Source organism: Medicago sativa, chromosome 2 (assembly GCF_051527215.1).
Source record: "Medicago sativa cultivar Bolivia chromosome 2, Bolivia_mono, whole genome shotgun sequence".
Classification (NCBI taxonomy): Eukaryota; Viridiplantae; Streptophyta; class Magnoliopsida; order Fabales; family Fabaceae; genus Medicago; species Medicago sativa.
The window spans coordinates 38,810,438-38,820,205 of NC_140750.1; the positions used below are offsets into that span (position 1 = coordinate 38,810,438).

The following is a 9,768-nucleotide window of genomic DNA, read 5'->3' on the forward strand; positions in this document are numbered from 1 at the left end:
ACTTAATTATAGAAATATTGACACTCAATAATTACAATTAAATCTGCTTTATTTGGGCGACCAACTTATTTCCAAAACAAATATGTTGCTAAAATTAAGCAAATATTTTATTACCAAATTTAAAAATCATATCTGATATTGAAACTCTTTCAAAACTATGATATTTTAAATTTACTACCTTTCTCTAATTGAATAAATTAATTAAACATAGATAATTTCAAGAATTGCTTGTTTAGCATGAACGACCGGAACTTTGATGCTTCACCAGATTCGGATATCGAAGATCAATCTCACGAATTGTTCAAAGTCATAACCATTTTCTTGAAAACAATTGATCAACCATAATAATACAACTCTTGTATAGTTAGGTACCATAATACGACAATCAAACATCAATAGTTTTAACAATTGTTTGTTCAGTATGGACAACCGGATCTTTGATGCTTCACCAGAATCGGATATTCGGATATCGAAGCTCAATCTCACGAATTGTCTACAAATTCACAATCAATTTCATAAAACGAATGACATCATCAGTATATCACATATAACGATGTTGTATTATAATCATATATCACAATATTGATCAATTAATCTTAATTAATTTTTATTATTTAAATAATGAAATATTAACACTTAATATTAATCACCATTATTATCAAATTTGCATTCTAAAATAATTGGTAAACCTCGTTCTGAAATTGCTCGTTACGGTTTTAAATTTCCGACGCCGAACGATCAAAACAAAGCCTTGAATTAATCATTCTTCAAAACAATGGAAAGACAAATTCGCAGGTTACTATTCAATTTCAAACACTTTGAAGTAGAACGAACATAAACATATAACGCTGGAATCATATATGGATGTATATCTAATATACACAAAACCAAATTTAGCACAAAATAGAACTGTAGAGCATATATACATGACAACAATAAAACATGCTCATAGAGGTTAATTTATTTTGTTGCACAGACCAGATGTGTGATTGGAACCGAACAACAACAAAATTGCTTCTCTCTCGAATTAAATCAAATCTGACGCTCTTAGAATTTTAGAATTTATAAATCTAAAATAAGTGATTAAATATCTCTTTGATCAAATAGATGCATACAACAAAGAATACATCAACATATAAGCATCGAGATACATCAAACAGATTCGAATATAATGATTTAATCAAAACCAGAAGCTCTGATACCACTGAAGGGATTTTAAGAGGGTTTTTTCAAAAAATTTAATCCTCTTTGCGGAAGAAATCCCATTGAAACGGATCTTGATTAAATCATTAATCACAAATCAAACACATACATAAACAATTTAAGGATTCATGTGTTTACCTCTTGAAGAGCAGAACCTTTGTAGTAGAATTGTTTCTGATCACGAGCAAAGCAAAGCAGCGATGCATCTAATTAGTCCACACGAACAGTGCTCCTCCAAAACTCGGTGCTAGCCAAGGAATCAGAAGTGCAGAGAAGAAAGGGTTGCTCCAAAACCGTGTGTCTAAAAACTTCAGCACTAGGGTTCTATTTATAGAACTTCTAGTGTGCTCTGCAAGTCAGAAGTCACCATTGGGCTTCAGTAAGCCCAACAACGAGTTTAGTAATTTTGCTAACTAATTAGCGTTATTTACTAAACGCACCCCTTATATAAGTCATACTTATATATTTCTCTTTTGATTGTTCTTTGTGTGTGACCCTATAGGTTCTAGTCACGTTGGCAATAATATTAAATCTAATATTTAATACTATAAACAATGAGCGGTATCTAGCAACACATCATTGCTACCCAAGTGACAAGAATGTCATGTGATCTGACGAAACCTTTCCATGATAATACTCATGTGTACAATTACTCCTTTGTCTCGATATCTTTATTGATCCCAAGGCATAGATATTGTCACCCTTGTATAGATCAATGTTTATATTCCTTGATTCCGAAATATACTGAATAACGAATAAGTCCAATATCTTATATTGACTTAGTTCGGCATGGCCATGCAGTTTTACAGTCATATTTCATCAAGAGGCCTAAAGATATATCTCCTGTTTATGAGGAGGGACAAATCCCATCTAGGACACTCATGTCCCTCATCATGATTCATCAAGTACCCATCAACCAACGTTATGGTTATCCTTTTACAGACAACGTTAGAATGGCAACAAAGCACTTGAGTCCACATCTAGGGATCATAGTGGTTTCAGGTCTAAGAGCGATATACACTATTATCATTGTGAGAATATCTTATGACAATTTCATAACTTACTATGTAGTATTCTCACGGCGGGTCAATCCAATATAAATATTACTCCTAATATTTATATCTATGTGAAGACTTGATAACTCTTTATCCATGATCTGTGAGATGTGATCATCAGTCTACCCACATAATAGTCTCTATGCTTTAATGATATCCCACTTCTCAATAAAGCTTGACTACGGATACTTTTAGAATAGTTTCCTTATGTTTAACGGGGTCTCACAATTAAGTTATACTTAATGTTCCATTAAACAGACTAACTATTCTAGGGACTTTATTATTTTGAAACAAAACAAAATCAATAAAGAAACGCCTTATAATTTATATTTTCACAATATATATATATATATATATATATATATATATATATATATATATATATATATATTTATATCAATATCATGATACAAAGCCAAACCCAATCAATGATTGGCTATTAGGGCTTACTCCAACATATAGTGATTTCTTCAGTTTAAAGACATGGTCAGGATATTTAATATCCTCAAATCCAGGAGGTTGCTTGACATACACTTCTTCTTCAATGACACCATTAAGAAATGCACTCTTGACATCCATCTGATATAATATTAAGCCATGATTAACTGCATAGGACAGAAGTAACCTGATTGCTTCCAGTCTTGCAACTGGAGCAAATGTTTCAGTAAAATCAATGCCTTCTTGTTGATTGTATCCTTGTGCAACAAGTCTTGCTTTGTTTCTTGTTACTTCTCCTTGCTCATTCAACTTGTTTCTGAATACCCATTTTGTTCCAATAATGTTCTTGTGCTGAGGTTTGGGTACCAGATCCCACACATCATTTCTTTGAAACTGATTCAACTCTTCTTGCATAGCTAAGATCCATCCATCATCTGAAAGTGCTTCATCAACTGTTGTAGGTTCAATCATTGAGATCAGTCCAATCATTGACTCTTCTTGTCTGAAGTATGATCTTGTTCTTCTTGGACTATCTTTGTTTCCAATGATTAGCTCCCCAGGATGTGAAGACTTGTGCTTGAAAGTGTTTCTGGGAGGATCTTCTTGATGTGAGCCATCTTGTGCTTCATCAGAAGCAGCTTCATCATGTGCTTCTGATGTGGGTTCAACTTCTGGACTCTCTTCAGATTCAGCTATCTGATCAGGTTCTAGAGTAGCTTCAGGAACCTGTATCTCTGCAAAACTTTCACCTTGCTTTGAAGTTTTATCTTCAAGCTCTTTTTCATCAAATTTAACGTGCATAGATTCTTCAACACAAAGTGTTTCTGAATTATACACTCTGTATGCCTTTGACCTTTCAGAGTAACCTAAGAAGATTCCTCTTTGGGCCTTGACATCAAATTTCTTTAGGTAGAGCTTGTTATTCAGAATGTAACATATACATCCAAACTGATGAAAGTAAGAGATATTGGGTTTCCTTCCTTTAAAGAGTTCATATGCTGTTTTCTCCAAAATAGGTCTGATATAGATCCTGTTTTGAACATAACATGTTGTATTCACTGCTTCTGCCCAAAAATGTTTTGGAAAATTATTTTCATGGATCATGGTTCTGGCCATTTCTTGTAAAGTTCTATTCTTTCTCTCTACAACCCCATTTTGTTGTGGAGTTCTAGGAGAAGAGAATTCATGGACAATTCCATGTTTTTCACGAAAAGCTTCTAATGGCTCATTTTCAAATTCTCCACCATGATCACTTCTGACTTTCAAAATCTTTGATTCCTTTTCAGATTGAATTTGAGTGCAGAAACTACTGAATACATCACAAGCATCATCTTTACTCTTTAGGAATTTCACCCAAGTCCATCTGCTCTAATCATCAACAATGACTAATCCATATTTACTTCCATATTAGGATGAAGTACTGACTGGTCCAAATAAATCAATATGGAGTAGTTCTAAGGGTCTGGAGGTTGAAACAATGTCTTTGGTTTTAAAATATGATTTCACAATTTTCCCTCTCTGACATGCACCACAGAGTGCATCTGAATGATAGTCAATGTCTGGTAGCCCTTTGACAAGTTGTAACTAACTAAGCTTAGAGATTAATCTCCAGTTAGCATGTCCCAACCTTCTGTGCCACATCCATTTCTTATCATTCACTGATAGAAGGAAAATCACCTTCTGATCAGCCAGTTCAGAAAAATTGATTTTATAGACATTGTCAACTCTCTTTCCCTTGAACACAATGGATTTGTCTTCCTTGTTGATTACAGTACAGTTGGTTTTCTCAAAAAGCACATCATAACCATTATCACAAAATTGACTAATGCTCAAAAGGTTATGTTCAAGACCATCTACCAACCATACATTATTAATAGAGGTAGAGGAATTACCAATAGTTCCTGTACCCATGATTTTGCCAGACTGGTTGCCTCCAAATTTCACATTTCCTTCCTCTTTCATTGTTAGGCTGAGGAACATGGACATCTCTCATGTCATGTGTCTTGAGCAACTGCTGTCTAGGTACCATGATCTTTGCTTTGGCACTGCTCTTGGACATACCTGCATCATTGACATTTTCAGATTTAGGTACCCATTGTCCTATGGGTCCTGGAAGGTTAGTACTTAAGGCTTTACTCTTCACTTCCTATACCTTGTGCTGTGAGTTGGGTTGCTCTGAGGAACAGGTTCTGACCTTTTCAGGATCCTGATCTTTGAAGTCTTGGAATCAGATTTGATCATAGCCTTTGGCTTAGAGTTCTTTGGCTTTGAAGTAATCTTAGCCTTAGAGCTAGAAGCTTCAGGTTCTGATTGAATACCAGTTTCCAACTCAGCACCCTCAGGTACAAAGAAGGTTTTCAATCCTTCCTTGATGCATTCACAACATTCTTTGAGACTGATTTCATTAGGTTTCCCTCCTGAAAAACCAATCCCTTTGCCACTGTTTCTGTAAATGTTGTAAATCATTGAAGCCACTCTGCTTCTGTCAATGCCAGATATGATAAAATCTTCAAGAGCAATTTCATTGTTGCTTAAAGGTTTTTCATTACACTTTTCTTGTAGCTTCTGACATAAGAACCTGAGCTGGTCTTCATAAGTTTTACACATGAAGTCAAAGCCCCTAAGTCCTTGTTCAGAAGCTTTCAGATCCAATAGAGTTGATTTTTGCTGTTTTACCAAATCAACATATTTTTCTTTTAAATCCTTCAACTCATTGGTTCTTACTTCAAAATGTGTAAGAAGTTCTTTAAGTGACTCAACAAGTTCATCTCTGGGAATTTTAGAATATACCTCGTTTTCATCTTCTGAGTCTGAATCTGATCATGCTTCTGAAGTTGCTGTAGATACTAACCTGTCGCGTCATTTTTCGGAGATCATTGCTATTTGATTAGCTTATTGACTCACTAATTATTTCACGACTTTGAAAAAAAAAAATTATTTAAATTGGGGGGTCCGGGGGTTGGTTATATTTAGGGAAGGTATTAGCACCGTAAATATTCGTAGTACTCTACGAGAACCTTTTGATTTTTATTTAAATAATGTGCTATAACTTGCTTATTTTTTGAAAAAAAAGTATTTGAAACGATTGAAAAAAGAAGACCTAATTATCTACATTTTATTGATTTGGAAGGACGAGTGTCCTCTGCCTACGTACCCGTGAGGGATCAAAACCTCGTAGTTCGGGGTAAAAAACTGACGTTTGATTGGTGGTGTGTTTTTTTTATTAGTTTTGAAAAAAGGTTTTAAAAGGAAAAGCCAAATGGCAAATAAATTTGTTTGTATTTTTTAATTTGAAAGAAAATGGACTCAAAATAAGTTAAATTGATTGATATTTGATTAAGAAAAGAAAATAAAAAGGACGTCACTTGATTTAAGATCAAGGTTTATTTAAGAAAAATATTTTTGTGTTTTTTGACCCTATTTGCATGTTTTTGTTGTTTTAGAATGATAAACTAACGGAGCGTAAAAAAAAATAAAAGCGTAGGAACCTTATGGTGGCGTTGGACCACCACAAGGACCTTTTACCTAAACTACAAAGCATAGAAATAAACATACACCCACACACGCACACATGCACCTAAGCTATTACAAAAAACCTATTAATACATTCTACGGTCTGCGATAAAAAAATAAATTACATTAAAGCCTATTTACATTCTAAATTATGTGCAAGAAACGAAAATAAATAAATAAGTTACATAAAAGCCTATATACATTCTAATAATTTAAAAATGCATAACGATAAAATAAAATATGCAAATGCTAACTAAAATGATATTAGATGCAGCAAAATAAAATGTGATTAGAAATAAAAATGCATGATAAATAGGTATGATAAAAATAAAGTAAAAAATGAATGCAGGGGAGGGTGCAGACAGCAGGCAGGGGGCGTACAAATTAAAAGAATAGGAATTGGGCTTACGAGTGAACCAGTAAGGGGACCGGTTCGGGTTTGGATAGGTACCGGGTCGGTTAGCGGGTCGGACCAGTGGATAGTATATATGGGTTATAAACCCATATTTCTTTCATTTGTGCAATCACCTCTCTCTCTTCTTTCTAATCTCTCTCGGTTCTCTCTCTCCCTCATATGAATGTTCTTCTTTCACAGCAAATTCCCGGTGAGTCACATGAGTTTTCCGGCGGTGGTCGGCCGGCCAAAAGTGGCGGCGCCGCCGCCGGAAAATTAAAAAACAAATTGCTTTTTTACTTCTTCTTTTTTTTAGTTCGGTTCTTCCTACTCCTATTTCAACTATCAAAAGTTTCAAAAGCTGAATCAAACAATCACAAATCTAATTTTATACAAGAATGAAGCTACCTTTTGATGTGACTGATTGTTCGACGCGTGCTTGCTGAGTTGTACGACGGATCGGACCTTCGCCGCGTTCACTTCGCTCGGTTCAGACTTTGATTCGCTTTCGACTGAATTCGGAGTGGTCAAACTTCTACCCCTTCTGTATGTGCGTCACTGTCCGTGTGTGTATCAGGTTTGTATTGTTTGGTCGCAGGTTTGTTTTAGATTCGCAGGTTCTGATGTCTGGTTCGGATTGTGGCTTAACATGCTTTTTGTGGTGGTGGATGCGATTGTTTGTGTACCGTTGATTCGTTGATGGTTTATGAAGTGGTCGGTGGTTACTTGAAATATTGATTTGGGGTTTATGGTTACTGGATTTGGTGAAGCCGTGATTGTAATTGTTGTATTGGGTTTTGAATTTTTAGTTTGAACGTTGCTGGTGTGATTCACGATTGATTGCAGGTTTGATTGTGTTAGACGAAATTATGCGTGAAATTTGTGTTGTGAATTACGCCTCCCCCCTGTGTTGTGATGCCGGTTCCTTTATAGTGCTGGATTTAGGTTTATGATTTGTTGAAAGTAGCACAAAAATTGTGGCTTGAGGAGAAGAAAATGCAAAGTTGTTGCTGGATTGATGAGTGCGTGAACAGGATTGGAATGAAGAAGGAATGCAACGCTGATGAGGATTGAATTGAAGCATGACAGGCTGTACTTTGAACTTGGACCCTTTTTGGAGCAATTTTTGGACTTATCAAATAAACTAAAAAAAATAAAAGATAAATATGCATGTTTTTTGGATTTTTATCAGATAATAAAAAAGAAATAATGATAATAAATAAATAAAAAATGACTATGCAGACTTGTATTGGACTTACCTAAAAAAGAAGTAACTAAAATAAAAAGAAATATTGATAAACCAAAATTAATTTAAAATTAAAAGATGGAAATTAAAATTAAAAATAAAATAAACACTAAAGTGAGAAGAAAGCCCGATTCGGAATCAAATATGAGGTATTTTAAAATACCTCTCTGCCAAATTTTTCACTGAAAAGTCAAAGACTTAGCCAGGGTTAAACGACGCGTGTCAGTGTATGAATGTAGGATTCTTAGGTCAAAAATTGGGGTATGACAGATGCCCCTATTTAAGTTTCTTCGCCCGGAGATTTGAAGATGGAATCTTTAATTCGATCGGAGCGAAGAGACTTAAATACAAAGTACACCAATTTTGGACCTAAGATGCTATGAATGCTCGTGAAATGTTTGTATGAATGCAGGAAGACAAAGATGATTTGAGTGAGACGTGAAACAGCAACGGGATACCCAAATTCGTTGAAGAAATGGATCCGACTCCGCTAGGGGAATGTAGTTTCACTGGGGAAAATGATTGTCTACTACCGTATTGACAGTTATGTGAAGACAAAAACTTTGGAGTGACATCTCTTGAGCGATAAACTGGAGATGACACATTTGAAATTGAAATTGATTAATGACATCACTGGAACAGCCACGCTGGGGATGACACCGGAGGAAATAAAATGTGACTTCAAATTGTTCATTGGCCGGGAACTGACCGTTTGGAACATGATGAAAAGTAAACTCAAGCGATCCGTTGTTTAGGACTGGTAGCTTGAAACAATTGAAAAAGGTAAACTCGAGCGGTCCGTTGTTTGGGACTGACAGCTTGAAATAAGGCAAAAAGTAGACTCAAGTGGTCCGTTGTTTAGGACTGGCAGCTTGAAACAAGATAAAATTAAGCGGTCCGTTGCTTGGGACTAGCATCTTGAAACAAGATAAACATTTGCGAGAATCCACTCGGCTTTTGCGAGAATTCACTCGGCTTTTGATAAAAGTTTGCCAGAATCCACTGGGCTTTTGCGAGAATCCACTCGGCTTTTGCGAGAATCCACTCGGCTTTTGATAAAAGTTTGCCAGAATCCACTGGGCTTTTTGCGAGAATCCACTCGGCTTTTGATAAAAGTTTGCCAGAATACACTAGGCTTTTGATGAAAGTTGGCCAGAATCCACTGGGCTTTTGCGAGAATCCACTCGGCTTTTGCGAGAATCCACTCGGATTTTGATAAAAGTTTGCCAGAATCCACTGGGCTTTTTGCGAGAATCCACTCGGCTTTTGCGAGAATCCACTCGGCTTTTGATAAAAGTTTGCCAGAATACACTGGGCTTTTGCGAGAATCCACTCGGCTTTTGCGAGAATCCACTCGGCTTTTGATAAAAGTTTGCCATAATCCACTGGGCTTTTTGAGTGACATCTCTGGACCAGACACACTAGGGATGACACTTTTGATGACAAGAAGGTAAATGTCAGATGTTCATGTGTAGAAACTTGCGGCTTGACACAACGATAAGTAAAGACCGAACTGAAGAGACATGACCGAAACAAGATTTTGGTGACTAATGTTATGTGTGAATGATACTGTGTATATGTTGTGTATGCATGAGTGCATGAATGTGTGAAAGTATTAATGTATGAATGTATTATTGTATGGATGTATGAATGTAACTTGTATGACTGTATGAACTGTATATGGCAGGCTGAAACGAGACAAGACAGGTAAGATGGGAGGCAGACTGACATCGCAGTACAAACACTCGGCAAACTTCCTTGGAGACGATACTACTGTGAACAAATCGAGCCGTTTGATGGTGTAAAACCCGGCACAAGGTAGCAACCAATGAATAGCAACTGATGAATCTTGAGGAGAAAGCCCATTGTCGTACCAAAAGTTTGGAAGAAGCCGCCATTTGTAAACCGACGCAGAGTGC

General features: G+C 36.0%; 1 protein-coding gene and 2 long non-coding RNA genes across 4 annotated transcripts; 1 reads left to right on the forward strand and 2 right to left on the reverse strand.

The window, feature by feature from the left end:
• Positions 1-297: 297 nt before the first annotated feature.
• LOC146946769 (uncharacterized) lies at positions 298-2,573 on the reverse strand. The gene is made up of 2 exons (XR_015028277.1): positions 1,342-2,573; positions 298-493 (listed from the first exon to the last, which is right to left on the reverse strand). It is a non-coding gene; the product is annotated as an uncharacterized LOC146946769 (long non-coding RNA).
• Positions 2,574-2,717: 144 nt separating this feature from the next.
• On the reverse strand, positions 2,718-7,690 carry LOC146946770 (uncharacterized). Of its 2 annotated transcripts, XM_085744666.1 has the most exons (4): positions 7,012-7,690; positions 5,487-5,547; positions 4,849-5,142; positions 2,718-4,757 (listed from the first exon to the last, which is right to left on the reverse strand). In XM_085744666.1, the coding sequence occupies exons 2-4, from the start codon at positions 5,495-5,497 to the stop codon at positions 4,715-4,717; spliced, it is 348 nt and encodes a 115-aa protein (XP_085600792.1). In that variant the 5' UTR covers positions 5,498-5,547; positions 7,012-7,690; the 3' UTR covers positions 2,718-4,714. The 2 variants fall into 2 exon arrangements, with proteins under 2 accessions (XP_085600792.1, XP_085600791.1); XM_085744665.1 differs by having other exon boundaries at positions 4,849-5,547; positions 7,012-7,149.
• Positions 6,733-7,956, forward strand: LOC146946771 (uncharacterized). The gene is made up of 2 exons (XR_015026807.1): positions 6,733-6,814; positions 7,001-7,956. It is a non-coding gene; the product is annotated as an uncharacterized LOC146946771 (long non-coding RNA).
• Positions 7,957-9,768: the final 1,812 nt, after the last annotated feature.

Excerpts from the sequence above, each read along its gene's own strand:
- LOC146946770 (XM_085744665.1), bottom strand. The coding sequence starts at position 5,303 with ATGTGTAAAACTTATGAAGACCAGCTCAGGTTCTTATGTCAGAAGCTA. Across the intron at positions 4,758-4,848 it reads AACCCAACTCACAGCACAAG|GTATGTCCAAGAGCAGTGCC; the intron begins GTATAGGAAGTG and ends TCAATGATGCAG.